The 21,050-nt window shown below is 44.6% G+C and overlaps 1 protein-coding gene across 1 annotated transcript in view; it reads left to right on the forward strand.

The window, feature by feature from the left end:
• Positions 1-4,876: 4,876 nt before the first annotated feature.
• Positions 4,877-21,050, forward strand: part of GZF1 (GDNF inducible zinc finger protein 1) — a 32,219-nt gene continuing 16,045 nt past the window's right edge. Inside the window, exons 1-2 of the mRNA XM_075338084.1 lie at positions 4,877-4,981; positions 13,196-14,534. Coding sequence (XP_075194199.1) covers positions 13,213-14,534 — 1,322 coding nt within the window. The 5' untranslated portion in view covers positions 4,877-4,981; positions 13,196-13,212. The remainder of the gene's footprint in view (positions 4,982-13,195; positions 14,535-21,050) is intronic.

Below are 21,050 nucleotides of genomic sequence, written 5' to 3' on the forward strand. Positions count from 1 at the left end.
GTGCAGACAAAAAACATTGCAGAAATTTGAGAATTGAATGTATGGTTCCCATGTGCCACTTTGTATTTTTTATTTAGTGGCGTATCACGGAGACTCGGTCGCTGTGTGTCAGTGTAAGGTATGAGATACCGCAAAACAAGTTCATGAAGTCCGGGCTACAATGTCTCTGGCCACAGGGTCAAACATCTCTTAGGCTACATGCGCACGCTGCATCTTTTTGTGTTCACAAACTGCAGCCAAAACTGCACCTTGTCAGAGAGAGCCTGGAAATGTCACAAAAACGCTTGTAATTGTAGGTGCGTTTTTGCTGCATATTCGGTGCGTTTTCAGTGTGTTTTTGGTGCGTTTTTCACAACATGTGTTTTTGCTGCGTTTCTGTGACAAATGTTGACAAAAACGCAGGAAGAATGAACATGCTGCATTTTTTTTGTCACAAACTTTTGACAAATAAAACGCTGACAATTAAACTGCAATGTGCGCATAGAAAATCTGACTTCTCATAGACTTTGCTGGGAAATCAAATGTCAGAAAGTTCAGACAACAAAACTGCAGCCAAAAACGCAGCAAAAAACGCAGCGTGCGCATGCAGCCTTATGCCGCTGCAACATCACAGCCCAATGTAAGTGAATGGGGTTGTGGTGTGACCGGCAAGTTACTGACTTGCAAAATCTTCGCATGATCTGAGTGTCTTGTCATGGTCAGTGTGACATCGCGATCCCATTCACTTCCACCTAGTAGCCCCAGACTATAGGAACGACTCCACCTTCCATGCCCCTCATGATCTAAAAGACTCCTTGTAAAAAGAAGCAACTTTGCAATTTGTCTTTAATTAAAGGGGTTATCTGGGCCTTTTGAAATTTTTGTGTATGGGGCTAAGAACTAACAGTTCTGTACAGGGTCGATCTCTGCCACCTCAGCTGGTCATTCCTCCACTCCAATTCATCGATCATCAATAGAGCGGCTGGTTCTCTTCCGCAATTAGGTAGTGGGGAGCCGACATTGAATCAGCAGGTTGTTGGCAGAGACATCTCGTGAACAGAGCAGAAGAGAAGCCACGGCTCTGTGTCATGGCGTTAGCAAAAGTCACACAATCGCCGACAGGAGTTTTCCGTGAATTTTTTCCCCATATGCAAAAATATTAAAACTCCTGGATAACCCCTTTAAAACAAAACCCTTTTTGTTCTCAAGAACTGAAAGGATTTTTCATTTTTATTGTTACTGCCTCTTCTCAAGGTTCTACCAGCTTGAGAGCAGAGTTTGCAAGCTCTTTAGAAAAGAACTGCGCTAATTGCCTAAGAGACTGGCGACCTGCAACAGACTGTGACTGTCTCCTAAGCAGTGAAAGCAGCAATTTGCAAAGTGTATAAGGCCTCTTTCACACATGCATGTCTCCCGTACGTGTGGCGTCCATTTTCACACGTACCGGAGACAGGCACACATAGACGCATTAGAATCAATGGGTTTGCGCACATGTGTGTGTTTTTCCCATGGACCATGTGGAACATACATGTAAACAATAAGATAAAAGAGTTGCACACCAGTCACAATGTATAGAGGAATAATGAAAAGCAAAACTGCTATGGGAATACTAGACTGAAAAATACAATGAACTATCTGAAAAAAATGAAAAACATGAAAATGTTATGTGCATTACTGCTATGAATAATAGGAATGAGAGATGTTTGTATTGATCAATGCAAAGGAGCCCCAAACCAAACGCCAAGGTAATCTCTATTTTTGGGGTCCCTAACCTACGTGTAATCTCACCTGCAGTTAAAAAACTTGCTCTGTATGGGAAGCAAAGGACCAAGCTATACATGTGAAATAAGACACATGGCTATGGGTGGGGCATACATGGGTGCAGCATACATGTGTCTGGGCCCTCTATATCTAGACATGTCTGTTTTTCTCTGCGGCAGCACGGGTGTCACACTTACCGCAAGGATGTGATCCGTGTGACATCAGTGTGACACGTACCGAAGAAAACCACATTTCTGTGAAATAAAATACTTTTCTACACACACCTTCTCCAGCACTGCTGTCACTTGCTTCCGATCCCCGCTCATTATGCTCATCGTATATTCACTGCACCGAGGACCGGAAGCGGAAGCAGCAGCGCTGTAGACATCAGCGCCATAGACAGATAAGTATAAAAATTTATGCTATCCATGTGCTATGTGGATGTCACACGGCTAGCATACTGACAGCACATGCTGAACACACACACGCACCTACAGCACGGAGCATGCACAACGTGTGTGTTTTGCACAGACATGTGAAAGAGGCCAAACAAAGAGCTTCTAACGCTGCTCTGAAGCTGTCTGGATCGCTGTCTCTTTGGATCGCTCATCTGATGCTCCAGATGCAAAGCTGCTGTTGCTTGCAAGATAACAGAATGTGCAGTTAGGGTCAGCAATGCAACATTACTGGTCTGAACTATCAAGCAGGAATATACCACCCAACTATAGTTCATTTACACATTGCGGTTAAGGTGACCGCCAATCACTGGGCTCAGTAGTCTCTGCGACTCAATTGGCATCAACACTGATGAGATCAGTGATTAGCTGCAGCGGTTACATGCAGTGTAGTTGTTTCATCACTGCTGCAGTCTGTCAGCAAAGACCAAAGTAACAGCATAGACACTGCTGGAGCTGTCCTAATTTACACCTAGAGGAAGCAGAAAGGCAAAAAGATATTCTGCATAGATAAACTCCTTAAAGAGAACCTGTCAGCACTATTCTGTAATATAAACTAAAGACGCTGTAATACTGATTAAATTAGTTTCTTTGATGAAGAAATCCACTTTTTTCTTCTTTAATCTTCATTTAAAGTTTTCTTCTAATTAGATTTCTGTGATTCCTCGGGCCCTCTCCTCCCTGTCTGTGATTCCTCGGCCCCTCCGCCTGCCTTCAATCTTTAATGACAGGTCACTGCTGAGATTTGAAACAGAGGAAGCTGGACATTCACAGACCGGAGGCAGGATAAGGGGCCGGGGAATCACAGACAGGGAGGAGAAGACCCAGTGTACAATCTGGCCTCTGTGCACCACAATCTAAGCATCAGAAAACTTCAAATGGAGATTAAAAAAGATCCATAAAGTGGATTTCTTCACCAAAGGAATCAAATTAGTCAGTATTACATATCCTACTACAGTATCCTTGAAATTTCCTCCATTACTCTCCCATCCTGCAGAATGGGTGTTGCAATTAACAACAGGGATCTAAGGAATTATTCACATTGAGGTTTTGAGGTGGAAAAATCCAACAACTTTTTCAAAAGGCGTCTACCTTGGGAAATGCTGCCTATTTGTTAATCCTTTTTTTATCTGGAGTATTTTTTAGCTTCTTTTTCTACCCGGGGTGTTCTGCAGATGTCTAACTGGACACACCTAAGGTTATGTGCACACAATGCCTTTTTTATGCGGTCTTCTCCGAAACCTGACCAGAGAAGTGCTAAGTAAACACTGAAAAGAATGATCATCTGTATGAAAACCATTCGCTGTTCATATGTGGAGTCTTTTCGGTGTCTTTTAGGCCCATTTTACACATCTGGCATTTCGCCGGATTGCCGGATCCGGCACACTCCAGTACAGTGTTAATACTGTACAATGGCATCGCAGCAGGCTCTGGTCACATGAAACGGGCTTTAATCACTTCAGGTTTCCAACGCTGTGAAGAGAAATGACCGGTGTGTTCTTCTGGTGGCTTCTGCTGGTATAAAAAACCCAGGATAAACTTCACCACAAACTCCTGAAGTGTCCTCTGTTTGAAAAACTTAGAAAGTGCACACTCCCTAAGGCCCTCTTCACACGTCCGTGATTCCGGTACATACAGCATGTCATCCATTTTCACACGTACCAGAGACACAGACATACGCAGACCCTCTAAAATCAATGGGTCTGCGCACACTTCTGTGTTTTCACGGACGTGTCCGCGTGTCCATGTGTTACGCATGGAGACATGTCTGTTTTTCTCCAGCATCATTGTCACACGGACCACACAATGTTGTGATCTGTGTGACATCAGTGTGACAAGTATCGAAGAAAACACGTATCTTTGAAATAAAATGATTTTCTACAGTCCTGCTGTCATTTGCTTTTGGGCCCGCTCATTATGCTCATGAATATTCACAGCACTGCGAACCTGGAAGCAGCAGTGCCGGAGACAGGTGAGTAAAAAGTTCCTGCTCACCATGTGCTATCACGGATAGCATACAGAAAACACACGTGTGTCAAAATTATGGCATACACCTTGAATATGGTACATAAAAAACATGTTTTTATCACAAATGTGTGAAGGGGGCCTCACGTAGACCTGGCAGGAGTGGAGCTTGGCCAGATAGGTTGTTAGACCAAACCACATTTCCTCAGTTAGCCAAAACACATGTCTGTGACAGGGAGCCTCTCCCTTTCCTCGATCCCTCACTCCCTATACTAGTGTATTGTTACTGCTGCCTGCTTCGGACATGCCGCTTATGGCTCCTGCTCTCGTATAAATCCAGATACACTATTTTAAAAGGAACCTGTCAGATCCAATATGCACTCAGGAGCATGAGCAGTCCTGCGCGTATATTGCTAATCCCTGGCTACCCGTCCCTTTATACACTAGCATAGATAAAGAGATCTATAGAAAAAGTATTTCTAAAGATCTTTTATCGTACGCTAATGAACGAGGGCCTAGTCCCCTGGGCGTTGAGGAGCGCCGCCGCCATCATGTCGGAGCCCTATCCAGACAGTGAAAGTCTTATCGTTTCCTCTCTAGCATTATTATTTTTTACTGCTGTCGTCATCGGCTACCCCATCAGTGTCTATTTGCATAGCATACGCTGATTGGTAAAAGAGTAAAAATGGGTGTGGTCAACATGCAGGCTAGAGTTCTTCTGGGTTACCGTATATCTCCCTCACTTCCGGTACGCACCGTAATCATCTGTAACGGAGCGACACAGTGCGGCGCTGTACCGGACTACACGGTACAGCCGGGAGGTACGTAGTGACACGTCTGCCGTACGGGCTCAGTCAGCTCCGGTGCGGCCACTGCGGTGTCTGTACGCTGGCCTGTCTGCTGTAGCACCTGATATCAGTCTACATAGTAATAATATAGCACAAAGCCTGGGTCCTGCAGTCACGTGTCTGTCTGTGGAGGTCACATGACCATTATTATTACTACTATATGGCTTTTCCATGCACAAGCGAATATAAGGCGCAGCTGCCCCGGGTGTGAGCGGGCGAGGAGGCCCGGGCCATGGCCACACACACAAGGCTGAGCTCGCACCTCATACAGCTATAGCCTCAGATAAGGAGGTTAAAGGAGTTTTCCCAGAATCCCAGGTTATCCCTTTCCTTGTGATCGCAGAATATTGCTGACCGCTGGGGTCTGACAGCCAGGTCCATTCAGAGCCCCGTCCGCAAGATCTCTGGGAGTGCTGGTCATCAGACCCCAGCGATCAATCAGTTACCACTGTGTTATCATATGGATAAGGGAGAAGATGCGATTTTTAGGTAAAACCCCTTAAGGCTATGTGCGCACTTACCGGATTTTGCCGCGGATTTGCTGCATGTTTCGCTGCAGAAAATGTTAATAACATCTCTGCAGTGAATCACCAGCAAATCCTATGGAGAACAAAAATCCTGTGCGCACTGGGCGGAATTTGACAGCTGCATGTTTTGCTGCGGGAATCCCGCAGCAAAAACAAGTGCATGTCACTTCTTTTCCGCACATCGCTGCGGGATTTCACTCCATTGACTCAATGTTAATCATGAAATCCCGCAGGGAATAATGCAGGCAGCAAATTCTGTGCGGTTCACTGCGTTTTCCTGCGTTATTCCCTGCGGTATTTCGCGGTTTACCTCCGGTAATGTGCATCGCTTGCTTGCTGTTTTGCAGGGAAGTGATGTCATTACAGGAAGAGGAAGCCGTGCAGAGTAAACACACACAGATCACACACACACACACAGACATCACAGACACATAGAACACACATAGAAAGAAAACGGAAATATAGAAAAAAAAGAACGTGGGCTCCGCTGTATATTTACCTTCCAGCCGAGGTAAGCACACAGCGGCGGCCCGGTATTCTCAGGCTGGGGAGGGAGAGGGGCAGGGTTAATGTCCCCCGCCTCACTCCCCCTCCGGCAGCCGAGAATATCAGCCGCAGCTGCCCCGGCACTGTCGCATGCATTATGCGGCAGCACCGGCGTGTCCTCGGCTCTTCTTGCCACCGTGTAGCAGTGGTGGCAAGGTAATACAAGGGTTTAATGGTGATGGGGGACCACCGCCATTAACCCCAGGCTTGATCATGGCAGCGTCTATGTGACAGCTGACATGATCAACCCGTAAGTAAAGTGAAAAAAACACAGACACCGAAAAATCCTTTATTTTAAATAAAACAAACAAGCCTCGTTCACCATTTTATTAACCCCCCCCCCAAACAAAGCTCCGGCGTAATCCACAGCTCCGGCTCAGGCGTCCTGCACTGCTGACATCCAGCCGCGACTGTCACAGACACAGGCTGAATGCAGCAGACAGCAGAGGTAATTACCGGTCATTTCCCACGGCCGGTAATGTGAACTCACTGCCGACCGTGGGAAATGCAGCGATCTGTCCTCTATCTATCTATCTATCCCTCTGTCTGTCTATCTATCTATCCCTCTATCTATTCTTCTGTCTATCTACTATCAGAATTAAATTTTTATTTTTTTTTTCTTCAATGTGCTTTATTGCATTGAATGCAATAAACCACATCCCAACCCGCACGCGGCAAAACCGCGGCAATACCGCGAACAATGCCGCGGTAAAACCGCGGCAAACCGCATGCGGTTTTCGGGTGCGGTTTCCCGCGGTTTTTTACCGCGGGTGCGGTAATCTTTGAGAGCATGCGGAATTTACGCAAGGAAATTTCATTTCCCAGTGCGCACAGAGCCTTAAAGAGAACGTCCGCACGATTCTAACTCCAGTACAGACCGGGCCGTACTGACGCTGCAATCCTGATTAAAGTGACAGCTGTGGAGAAGAAACCGCCTTGTAGATGTGCACCGAGTGTGTGGAGTCTTCTTGTGATCATTGCCTCGTCTGCGCGCTTCGGTTTTCATCATTTTTTTCCCTATCAGACCTATGAAATTAGTCCTAAAAAAATCAGGACTAAAGGGGGCTTTACATGCTACCATATCGCTAGCGAGCGCACCCACCCCCGTCGTTTGTGCATCACGGGCAAATCACTGTCCGTGGCGCACAATATCGCTAATACCCGTCACATGGACTTACCTTCCAAGCGACGTCACTGTGGCCGGCAAAAAGCCTCTTTTCTAAGGGGGCGGTTCGTGCGGCGTCGCAGCGATGTCACACGGCAGGCGTCCAATAGAAGTGGAGCGGTGGAGAGCAGCCGCAGGAAAATTATGCCCACCTCGTTGCCGGAGGACGCAAGTACGTTGTTGTTCGCCATTCCCGAGGTGTCACACGTAGCGATGTGTGCTGCCTCAGGAACGTCAAACAACCAGCGTCCACAACGACCAACGAGATTTTGAAAATGAACAACGTGTCAACAATCAACGATTAGGTGAGTATTTTTGATCGTTAACACTCGCTCCTAGGTGTTACACGCAACGATGTCGCTAACGAGGCCGGATGTGCGTCACGAATTCCGTGACCCCCAACGACATCTCGTTAGCGATGTCGTTGCGTGTAAAGCGGCCTTAAGTCCGACCCTCACACGTCCGTGATTCCGGTACATGGGATGTGTGTTATCATATGTACCGGAGACACGGACATACGCAGACCCATTAAAATCAATGGTTTGCGCTCGCATCCCTGTTTTCTCACGGACACATGTCCGTGTGCTCCACACTGCAACAAGTCTGTTTTTCTCTGGCAGCACGGGTGTCACACAGACAGCACACTGATGTGACACATACTAGAGAAAACACGTGTCTTTGAAATAAAATTATTTTCTATACTTACCTGTTTCCAGCCCTGCTGTCTTTGACGCTGCTGTCACTTGCTTCTAGGCCCGCTCATTGCATATTCACAGCACCGTGGACCCGGTAGCAGCAGCAACGCCGGAAACAGGTGAGTATAGAAGTTCCCGCTGTCCGTGTGCTATTCGAGATAACACACTGAGAGGATACACACGGAACACACATACGCACCCACACCACGGACCGTGAAAAACATGCGTTTTTATTATGGACATGTGAAGGGAGCCCTAGAAAATAAGATTATATGAGGACCCTATGGAGGCGCACAGTATCTTCATAAAGGAATAAGCCCATTGCTTGCACACCAGCGGTTCTTGATGGCTATTCTTGAGTCCTGAGGTGTGAAGCTTGATGGTTTCTCCACAATACTGAGGCACAGAGCTTGAGCATACACTGCGAGTGGAAGAAAAGCGATTTCGGCAACTAAATAGGAAAGGGTTCTTTACAGTTAGAGCAGTCAGACTGTGGAATGCCGACCACAAGAGGTAGTAATGGCAGACACTATAACGGCTTTTAAAAAAGGGCTGGATGATTTCCTCAGCACACACAACATTGTTGGTTATAAATGACTTAAGGCTACTTTACACACTGCGATATCGGTCCCGATATCGCTAGTGTGGGTACCCGCCCACATCTGTTGCGCGACACGGGCATATCGCTGCCCGTGCCGCACAACATCGCCCACAGCCGTCACACATACTTACCTGTCCGGCGACGTCGCTGTGACCGGCGAACCGCCTCCTTTCTAAGGGGGCGGTCCGTGCGGCGTCACAGCGACGTCACTGAAACGTCACTGAACCGCCGCCCAATAGCAGCGGAGGGGCGGAGATGAGCGGGACGTAACATCCCGCCCACCTCCTTCCTTCCGCATAGCGGCCGGGAGGCAGGTAAGGGGAGCTTCCTCGTTCCTGCGGCGTCACACGCAGTGATGTGTGCTGCCGCAGGAGCGACGAACAACCTCGTTACTGCTGCAGTAACGAGATTTGAGAATGGACCCCCGTGTCGCCGATTAGCGATTTTGCACGTTTTTGCAACGATGCAAAATCGCTTATCGATGTCACACGCAACGGCATCGCTAATGCGGCCGGATGTGCGTTACGAATTCCGTGACCCCAACGACTCCGCATTAGCGATGTCGTAGCGTGTAAAGCCCGCTTTAGGGACAAAATTTAGAACTGGTGGAGGAAGGTTGAACTAGATGGACCTAGGTCTTTTATTCAATCTAAGTAACTATGATGGTTTCACAATGATTTTGTGGCACAGAACATGGTAGTTTCGTTACAATGTGGCAGCACAGGACCATTAACAGGAATGGTCACTTTACCTTGTACCTCGGTGAAAGCCATCGGCAGTGACTACAGGCTGGTAACACAACACTTGGCGGTATTTCACATCCACAGTCCATATCTTCTTTCACAGGAGCAGTCTACAGTGTTACTCACACATACAATATTCAATCCCACTCCTGGTTGATCTCCCAGTACTGTCGACAGTCCATTTCACTGTCTCAAGCAGTGGCAGAGCTCACCGTCACGCGTTACAGCTTCTCTGATAGGTCCTGCTATTCTCACCACAGGTGGTTGCAGGTCACGTGAGGACATCACACACTATACTAACCCAGGTCCTGAGCTTTCCTCCACCTCTGGAGATGGGGATCTGTCTGTATTCTTGCTGTGCGTGTAGACTCTTCACTCTCTCCATTTCTCTGTAGACTCCCCTATTGATTCAGCAGGTCTCCAGATGTCTCTTTACACTTATTAGCTGCCAGCACCTTCTTTTGGTAAAACATGTTGGTGCAGTTACTCTAAAGTGACCTCAACCAGCATTGATCCACTACTCACACTGCACATTAAAGGCCGCTTTACACGCAGCGATTTTGCTAGCGTGCGTACCCACCCCCGTCGGTTGTGCATCACGGGCAAATCGCCCCCCGTGGCGCACAACATCGCTCGGACCCGTCTCACTATACTTACCTGCCTAGCGACGTCGCTGTGATCGGCGAACCGCCTCCTTTCTAAGCGGCCGCCCAATAGAAGCGGAAGGGCGGAGATGAGCCGGACGAATATCCCGTCAATATTCCGTGACCCCCAATGGCATCGCGTTAGCGATGTCTTTGCGTTTAAAGCGGCCTTAAGAGTTTAGTGCATGCATCACATATACAGCTCTGGCAAAAATTAGAAGACCACTTCCAGATTGTCAGTTTTTCAGATTTTTCTCTTTATACTTATATTTTTGAGTAAAATGTAAATTGTTCTTTTATTCTATAAACTACTTCTGACAACGTCTCCAAATTTCCAAGCAAAAAAAATTGTATTTATTTTCGGAAAATGTCAAAATAACAAAACAATGCATTGTTTTCAGACCTCAAATAATGCAAAGAAAACAAGTTTATAATCATTTAGAAACAACAATACTAATATTTTAACTCAGGACGTGTTCAGAAATCAATATTTTGTGGAATAACCAAGATTTGTAATCCCAGCTTTCATGCGTCTTGGCATGCTTTCCACCAGTCTTTCACACTGCTTTTGGGTGACCTTATGCCACTCCTGGTGCAAAAATGTAAGCAGTTCTTTGTTTGATGGCTTGTGACTATCCATCTTCCTCTTGATTACACTCCAGAGGTTTTCAATAGGGTTCAGGTCTGGAGATTGGGCTGGCCATGACAGGGTTTTGATGTGGTGGTCCTTCATCCACACATTGATTGACCTAGCTGTGTGGCATGATGCATTGTCCTGCTGGAAAAACCAGTCCTCAGAGTTTGGGAACATTGCCTGAGCAGAAGGAAGCAACTGTTTTTCCAGGATAACGTTCTATGCAGCTTGATTCATAAAGACTGCTGCACAAGTTTCAAACAGTATTTACTTGCAGATTACCATTTGCTGCAGGTAAATACCTTTTTTTTTTTTTTTCTTTTTCTTTTTGCAGACAGATTCACTTTAAGTCACAATTTTTGTGCTTTGGACAATTGCAATTAAACCCTGAAGGATAAAAGCTCATACCCCCATACCTATGTAAAGTCTGAGGTTAGACACCTAGCACATTGTGAAAATACTGATCAGCGCTTTAAATTCATTGGCATGAAAATACACAAGTCAGTATTGTGGCGAGGTTCCACCCATGCAAAGCCTGAAACGCCAAAAACCTACTGAAAATGAAAACTTGAGATGTGCAGATGTGTATTTTACTTATCACATATTTACCAGAAATACTAATCACACAAAACTCCATGAACCAGATGATAGAAATTATCCGAGTTACTCAGTTATCAAATATCCTATATAGAGGTGGGGGATTAGATTTACAGCTATTCATCTTCTCCCTCCTTTAGTGTAAAAGAACCCTTTTCCTAAATGTAGAAAGTGTATCTACCCTCGCACTGGTTAGAGGGGTTGACAACTTTGTAGAGAAGTTCCTGTAAACCTCTGGGTCACTGAAAGGACTTAAGCCCACCTACCCACCATACACATTAGATGGCGGTCAAACGACTATTCACTTGGGAGCTATATTGGCCCGGCTGTCCCATACACAAGAGCGCTCGCTATGCCAAACACTTCTGTGTCCTCTATGAGAGAGCCACTCACTCCCCGACATCTCTGCTGGCGGCTTATCTCTTGAAGAACATAAGATTACCAATCTAAAATCGGACATGCTGGACCCTTGACCCACCCTGCGTGACAATCAAATTAGACACACTGCTTACTTTACACAATACTTAGTCCTGGTTTGCCTTTTTGCTATGGGGAAGCCCATTCCAAAATCTGACTCTTTCTAATTTTGAGAGCATTTACCACTATAGACATTTCTAATGAAGGGTATGTACACTTTTTTCTATATTGACTGAAGGCTAAGTTCACACTTCCGTTGTTTTGCATCAGTCACATGCGTTGCTTGACGCATGTGACTGATGTGTTGTACAACGGATGACAACGGTAACAAAGAAAAGAATTTCTTTGTCGGACTCCGTTGTGTGTGGGGGGCGGAGTTCGGGGGGCGGAGCTGAGGACGTCAGTGCCGCGGTCTGCATGGCTGGGGACAGGTGAATGTGTGTGTGTATGTGTGTGTGTGTCTACATGCGTGTGTACATGTGGAGTGCGGGAGGGGGCGGAGCGCGAGGGGGCGGAGCCGTGGAGCTGAGGACGTCAGTGCCGCGGGGACTGCAGGGCTGGGGACAAGTGAGTGTGTGTGTGTGTGTGTGTGTGTGTGTGTGTGTGTGTGTGTGTGTGTGTACACATGCAGAGTGCGGGAGGGGGCGGAGCCGAGTGGTGAAGTGTCGGCCTCCTTGCACACTGTATCCAGGGTAAATATCTGGTAACTAAAAGCAAAGCACTTTTTGCTTGGTTACCCGATATTTATCTTGGATACCAGCTTAACGCGGGCTCCCTGCACCCGTAACCACTGTAAATATCAGGTAACTAACCAAAGCGCATTGCTTGGTTACCCGATGTTTATCCTGGTTACGTGGGCGGGGAGCCAGAGAGCGCATGCGCAGCGAAATCCTACGGATCGCGCTGCTCAAAAAACGTTACATGCTGCGTTGCTGCCGCCCGGCGGTCAGTTAGAAAACAACTGACCGCGACGCAGCAGATGCAACGCAGCATCATCAGTCACAATCCGTCACTAATAGAAGCCTATGGGGAAAAACAGGATTCCTGCAAAATATTTTGCAGGATACCGTAATTCCTCAAGGCTATGGATTGTGACTGATGCAAAACAACGGAAGTGTGAACCTAGCCTAATAGATATGAGATATCCTAAATAAATCCTAATTATGCATCACCACGTGCCTTATGGGGTGCAGTTCCTTCCTTCCATTTACTATGGATTTACTGGAGCTTAGTGGTTGGCACCAAAGGAGCTAGCATCCTAAACAAATTCATACTGTCTAATAAGGATGTTCCACCCTCGCTATTGATCATGTTGGACTGTCATTATTAGCACAATCGTCTGACAATCAAATACATAAAAAGATTAAAAGTCAAGAGAGAAGATGAGGAAGGACACCTATGTACATCGCCAAAGCATTGAGTTGTCCTCAAAGTAAAGAAGCAGCGCCTTCTCCTCTATGCATGCTGGGGGTAATTTTCAAGTTTGGGATTATAGTTTCATGTTTGATATGGACATCAATCAAAGTCCATCTTTAGATGTATGTAGACTGACTGTGCATGTGGTTCTTTACTGTCCCTATATATATTGTGTTATTGATTATCGTTCTTTTTCCACCAGGTTAGGACAAGTTTGCTATGATGGAAAGCACGGCTGTTTTGCTTGAGTCCAAATCCTTGCCTGTCCACCTTATGAATGAAATGCATCAACTTCGAATCCACGGTCACTTGTGTGACGTGACTGTCATCGTAGAGCATCAAGGGTCCAGAGTAGAGTTCACTGGCCACAAGTCTGTCCTCGCTGCCTCCAGCAAGTACTTTAAGGAGGTATTTATGAATGAGACTGATCGTGGTGGCACCATTGTGTTAAATGACATATCCACTACTGACTTCTCCTCATTCCTGGAGTTTGTATATACTGCGAGGGTAGAAGTGTTTGAAGACCAAGTGCAACGGATGATTGATATTGCCAACAAACTGAAATGTGCTGACCTTTCAGAAACTTGCATGCAGCATAAAAAACAGCTCGAGGACTCTGTTTGGTTCGACCTGCAAAATATTGTTGAATCACAAGAGACTGATGAGGACATGCAAGAACTGGCAAATTCTGTCCATGAGATCCAAAACAAGGAAGAGGCCTTAGTAAACATTAATACCTCCAGCTTTCCTAATCCTTCCGAAGGAACAAGTGGAAGGGAGTTGTGTCCAGCGTCTACCACAGATGATGGAAATAATGAAGAAACACAAGAGCCTTCAAAAGTTCCGAGCCCCAAATCAAGAAGGTCAAGTGGCCGCCTGGCTGGCAAAAAAGCAGTTGTAGAAATTCCAAAGAAAAAGTATACGCGTCGTCTACGAGAGCAGCAAGACAGTAAAGAAGTTGTTTCCTTATTGAATGACATAGGGAACGAAGGAAACTCGTGTAATGAAGAACCCATGGATGAGCAGACGGACTGTAGTATAAAGGCAGAAGACGATGAAGACAGTCCATGTGAACTGGATGAGGCTGATAAAAAAACAAATGAAGAAAGGCACAAAACTAATGAAGGTTTTATGTGCCCCATCTGTGGGGAGAACTTCACAGATGAAAAAACTTACTTGAAGCACTCCAAAGAGAATCATGGCGGACCTGAAGAGACTTATCTATGTGAGATTTGCAGTCAGACGTTTGCAAATAGGTGCAATTTAAAAAGCCACCAACGTCACGTGCACAGCAATGATCGACAATTTCCTTGTGAACTTTGCGGTAAAAAGTTTAAAAGGAAAAAAGACATCAAGAGGCACATTCTGCAGGTCCACGAGGGAGGAGGAGAAAAACACTTCTGCCATCTGTGTGGGAAGGGGTTAAGCTCTAAAACTGCTCTGAGGCTCCATGAGAGAACGCACACAGGGGACAAACCGTTCGAATGTAGCCAGTGTGACGCCAAGTTTTCCCAGACGTCTGCACTGAAAACACACATGAGGTAGGAGGTGGCTCCAAAGCAACGGTTTGTATTCTAGTAAATGTAAGGAATTCTTTGCTGAATTTTGGAACTTCTCCTCATTGCACCTCCTAGTGGTGAACATTAGTGATGGGTGAATAGTAACTTGTCGTGTTCGGATTATTTGTAACGAATCCCAAAGTACTATTCTGGTATTTGTCACGAATAGTGATGGGCAGATGCGGACTGTAAAAGTCCGGATCCGACCGGTATCAAGCGTACACGAGTTCCGGGCCCGGAATTCTCAGGGAATTGCGGCTCAATGATCCGGACACGGCACTCTGAAAATAAAAGGAAAAATAAAGAAAATAAAAATGAAGCAAGCGCTTCATACTTATTGAGTCTCTGGCACGGCTGTAACAGCTGCCGCAGCCGCTCATTCATCTCCGGGGCCATTCATTATTGCTCATCCATATGCACTGCTTTTCCTGCCCCCCTGCTGCCCTAGCATCTGTGATTGGTTGCAGTCAGATGCGCCCCCCCAGCCTGTGTGACAGCATCTGACAGCAATCGATCACAGACCCTGTCTGCAGGTCATGGTGGAAAAATACATAAATAAAACATTTGCCGTAGGGTCCCCCCATATTATGATACCAGCACAGATAAAGCATAAGGCTACAGGCTGCAGCCCCCAGCCATGCGCTTATCTTAGCTGTGTATCAAAATAGAAGAAACCGCATGTGGCTTTTTAAACAAGTTATTTAAATAAATACTTGAAAAAAACAGCGTGCAGTCCCCCCAATTTTGATACCCAGCCATGATAAAACCTGAAAGCTGGTGGCTGGTATTCTCAGGCTGGGGGAACCCATGCTTATGGGGCCTTCCTAGCCTAAAAATATGAGCCTGCAGCTGCTCGGAATTGTCGCATTCATTAGATGGGACAGTATCGGCAGTTTACCCACCTCTTCCCCCAATCACTAAACTGTAAATGAAAGGAAATAACCACAAACACAAAAATTCTTTATTTGAAATAAAACACAAAAAAAGCATCCTTTGTCACCAATTTATTAACCCCACAAAGACCACTTAAGGTCCAACGTAATCCACACAAGGTCCCATGACGATCCCGTCTCCGCTACATCTGAATTCACAACGAGCAGCCATAGAACATGACCACCTGTTGTGATGTTCAGGCAGAGACTGAGTGAGCTGCGTGATCAGTAGTGACGTTACTCAGATTTTTTTGTGGTCACAGGTGGAGAATTGTGGGAACCTCCAATTGTGCCCGCAAATCACCTTAGTGACGTCACCGCTGATCGCACGGCTCACTCAGTCTCTGCCTGAACCTCACAGTGGGCGGTCATGTTCTATGGTCACTCGGTGTGAATTCAGATGTAGCTGAGCTGAGTTTGTCATGGGACCTCGTGTGGATAACGTCGGACCTGCAGGGGTATTTTTGGGGTTAATAAAGTGGTGAAAGAGGGTGCTTTTTTGTCTTTTATTTCAAATAAAGAATTTTTTGGGTGTTTTTATTTTTTTCTTTTCACTTATTAGTAATGGGGGGGGTTTCATAGACGCCTCTCATTACTAATCTAGGGCTTAGTGGCAGCTGCGAGCTGCGATTTAACCCTTTAGTTCTCTAACTTTCTCCACACCAGGTCAATCGGGAAGAGCCAAGTAAAGTGCTCGGACTGTCGCATTTAATGGATGTGGCTATCCTGGGTGGCTGCAGGCTTCTATTTTTAAGCTGGGGTGGCCAAATAAGCATGGGTCTCTCCAGCCTGAGAATACCAGCTCCCAACTGTCGGCTTTATCATGGCTGGGTATCAAACTTTGGGGGACCGCATGCTGTTCTTTTAAAATTATTATTACTACTATTAAGAATAATAATAATTAAAAAAAAAAAAAAAAAGCCAAGTGCGGTTTCTCCTATTTTGATGCATAGCGAACATAAGCGCACGGCTGGGGTCTGCAGCCTGTAGCCCTATGCTTTGTCTGTGCTGGGTATCATAATATGGGGGACCCTACACCAAATGTTTTATTTATTTTTGACACCATGATATAGACCTGCAGACAGTCTGTAATTGGAAGAAGTGAGACACTGTCACAGGCTGGGGGCGCATTTGACTGCAACCAATCATAGATGTTAGGGTGGCCGGTGGGCAGGAAAAACAGTGCATATGGATGAGCAACAATAATGAGCGGCCTCGGAAGAAGAATGAGAGGCCGCGAGAGCAGTTAAAGCTGCACTGGAGACTCAGTAAGTATAGTGCGATTCCTCCTATCCCCCTACCATTCTACCACCATTTTTATCCCTGGATTCTGGTCCCCATAGAGTTATATGGGGACCAGCATCCGGCCAGGTAACCGAGACCAATCCTGAGTTGGAACAAGGATTTTTTTTTTTTTTTTTAACCCTGTCGGTCCCGATTATTTGCGAGTCTGCCCATCACTAGTCATGAATAAAGAACCAAATGCAAATCAATGGGGAACCCGAGCATTTTTCTTGTTGTGACGAGTACTGGAATGGTACTCGCTATTCGGTAAGCATTATCCAAACACGAATAGTTACTATTCGTCCATCAGTAATGAAAATATCTATCCTACTGTCTTTGCTTCATAAGTGTTTCCAAAATCACAGCATCTGATTGTGTGGTGTTCAGACACAAAAGACTTATCCAGCAACAAGTTGTGATTATGGGAACACCCCCCTTAAACCTCTTAAAGGGGTTTATTTGTCAAAACGTTTTACAATATCTGACCATGGGGACTCCCAAATGAGGAATCCATATATTATATTAATATATCTCCTTATATTAACCCAGAACCTGTTTTTGCCTTCTTGACCGGGCCAACTTTTTCAATTCTGACCGGTGTCACTTTATATGTAATAACTCTGGAACGCTTCAACAGATCCCAGAGATGTTTTTTTTTTCATGATACTTTGTACTTCATGTTAGTAGTAAATTTCGGTCGATATTATTTACGTTTATTTATAAAAAAAAAAAACAACTTGACAAAAATTTTAAATTTTGCAATTTTTGGTTATATCACACAAAATCATTAATAAATAACATTTCCCACATGTCCATTTTGCGTCATCATTTTTCAAACATATTTTTTTAGTTGTGAAGTTAGAAGGGTTCAGAATTTATCAGCAATTTTTCATTTTTACAGCAAAATTTACAAAATTATTATTTTTAGAGACCACATCACATATGGAGTGACTTTAAGGGGCCAAGTGACAGAAAATACCCAAAAGTGACACCATTCTAAAAACTGCACCCCTAAAATTGCTCAAAACCACATCCAAGAAGTTTATTAACTTCTTCACAACACATGACGTACTGGGTACGTCATAGATCATGTAAGGTTAATCCCTGCAGGTTGCCGTGGGCACTCCACGGCGATCCGCACACATCTCAGCTGATTTAAACAGCAGAGATGTGTGCCTGCCAGGCACGAGTGGAATCACGTTCCACCCGCACCTATTAACCCCTTACATCTCGCTGTCAAATTCTGACAGCACGATGTATCAGGGCGTCGCCATTAGCATAACTCACCCCCATCGGAAGTCATGTGACGTGATCATGTGACTTCCAGTGGTTGCATGGTAGCACAGGGTCATGTGATGACTCCTGTAGCTATTATGAGTTACTTTCACTGCCGACAGGGGGCCGTGTGTGAGAGTAAAGCCACTTTTCTCCAAATCTCAGCTGTGTAGGTGTCATCTAGAGAAATGGAAGAACGATCAGACTGCTGATCGTTATAGTTCCCTATGGAACCTAGTAAAATAAAAAAAATAAAAAAAAGTTTTAAAAAATTGAAAAAAATTAAAAACTTAAGTTCAAATCACCCCCCCATTTGGCCCATTAAAAATTAAAGGGTTTAAAAGAAAAATACACATATTTGGTATCGCTGCGTTCAGAAACTCCCGATTTATCAAAATATAAAATCAATTAATGTGATTGGTAAATGGCGTAGCGACAAAAAATTCCAAATGGCAAAATTACATTTTTTGGTCACAGCAAATTTTGAGCAAAATGCAAAAACAGGCGATCAAAAATCTGCACAAAAATGGTACAGTTAAAAACGTCAGCTCAAGAAACAAAAAATAAGCCGTCACTAAGCCATACATCCTGAAAAATGAGAACGCTATGTGTTTTGGAAAATGACGCTAAAAGTGCGCCATTTCTTTTAGACACACTTGTAAACCTATACTTGTTTGGTGTCTACAAACTTGTACCAACCTGAGATATCACACCAACACATCAGTTTTATCATATAGTGAACATGGTGAATAAATTATCCCAAAAACTATTGTGCAATCACACTTTTTTTTACAGTTATTCCGCACTTGAAATTTTATTGCTGTTTTCCAGTACACTATATGGTAAAACTCATGGTTTCATTTAAAACTACAGCTTGTCCCACAAAAAACAAGTTCTTATATGGCAAGATTGATGAAAAAATAAAAAAGTTATGGCTCTCGGAAGAAGGGGAGCAAACAAAAACAAAATGGCCCGGGGAGGAAGGGGTTAACCTTTTAGGCGCTTCACCAGAATTAAAGCAATGTGGAAGGAAAAAATGAAATTTAACTTTTCCCAACAAAACTGTTGCTTTAACCCAATGTTTTTGATTTTCACAAGGGTAAGAGGAGAAAGTGGACCATACAATTTGTTGTCCAATTTCTTCTGAGTACACCAATGTTCCATTTATAGTGGAAAACTACTGTTTGGGTGTCTTTCATGGCTCGGAAAGAAAGGAGTGCCCATGTAACTTTTTGAGTGCAAAATTGTCTGGAATAGATAGCCGTTGCAATGTTTCATTTGCAGAGCTTCTGATGTGCCTTAACAGTGGAGCTCCCCCACAAGTGACCCCATTTTGCAAACTAAAGTCCTCAAAGAACTTATCTAGATGTGTGTTGAGTACCTTGAACCCACAGGTCCTTCACAGAATTTTATAATGTTGAACCGTGAAAATGAAAAAAATAATGTTTCTTACAAAAATGTCGCTTTAACCCCATTTTTTTTATTTTTAAAAGGATAACCAGAGAAAATGGACCATACAATTTGTTGTGCTATTTTTCCTGAGTACAACAGTGCCTCATATGTGGGGGAAAAACTACAGTTTGGGTGTATGGGAGGGCTTGGAAGGGAAGCAGCGCTATTTGAATTTTGGAGCACCATTTTGGCTGGCATATATTGCGGACACCATGTCAACATAAAAAGCCCCTGACATGCCAAAACAGCAGAAATCCCCACAAGTGACCCCATTTTGGAAAGTACTCCTCTTGCCGAATTAATTTAGGGGAGTAGTGAGCATTTTTAATCTTGAGGGGGATTCACAGAATTGTATAATATTGGGTTGTAAATGTAAAATAATCATGTTTTTTTTTTAAAAAAAAAAAAAAAAAAAAAGAACAAAACCTGTTTCTTTGACCCCAAGCTTTTAATTTTCAAAAAGGGTAATAGGAGAAAATGAATGGTACAATTTATGTAATTTCTCCTGGGGATGTCAATATCCCATATGTGGTTGAAAACTACTTTTGTGGCACTGTACAAAGTAAAGAAGGAAAGAGCCAGATTCTTCTGGAATGGTTTGGGAGTGCCATGTCACTTTGTCAGAGCCCTTGAGGTGCCAGAATAACAGAATTCCCCCCCCCATAAGTGACCCCCATATTACAAACTTCACCTCTCAATTAATTCATTTACGGGTGCAGTGATCATAGAGAATTTTATACCGTTGAATGGTAAAGAATAACTAATTAAATTTTTACCACAAAAATTTGGTTTTAGCTCTACATTTTGCATTTTCACACAGGGCAATAGGTAATAATGGCACCAAAATTTGTAACACAATTTTTGCTAAACGTGGCAATACCCCATATACAGCTGTACAGTACTGCTTAGCCACATGGTGAGACTCAGTATGGAAGGAGCACTATTCGACTCTTGGAATAGTTTTCCAACTCTATATACACAATCCCTTAGGCCGCAGTCACACTTGCAAGGGACTTTAACGAGTCTCGCATCGCATCACCCGGCACGGCCGCACACTCTCCTGACAGGAGCGGGTTGGCTGCAGGTATTTCTAAGAAGCTGCACGCTCTTGTCCGGAGAGCATTAGGCCGTGCCCGGTGATGCGATGCAAGACTCGCGTGAGTCCCTCGCAAGTGTGTCTCCGGCCTTCGTGCCAGAAAAGCAGAAACCGCCTCATGTGACCCCAATTTTGGGCGCACAACATGTTTGGATTGTTTGTTTTTTTTATTTGATTTTTGGGAGGCAGAATGAACATTAAACAGCCATTTAGAAATGATTTTTTTTTTTTCTTATACACCGTTCACTGGTAAAAGTAATAACACAGGTTTATTCTTTAGGCCAGTATGATTACAGCAAATCCACATTTACCGTACTTTTTGTTTTATAAGACGTACCCCAAATTTAGAGGAAAAGAAGAGGGGGAAAAAATACGATGTCCATCTTACAATCCGGTGGTCTATTACCTGAGGGGGCGGCATCGGTGGTGGAGCAGGGTCACAAGAGGCAGGGACGGTGC

This window comes from Anomaloglossus baeobatrachus, chromosome 3 (assembly GCF_048569485.1).
Source record: "Anomaloglossus baeobatrachus isolate aAnoBae1 chromosome 3, aAnoBae1.hap1, whole genome shotgun sequence".
NCBI lineage: Eukaryota > Metazoa > Chordata > Amphibia > Anura > Aromobatidae > Anomaloglossus > Anomaloglossus baeobatrachus.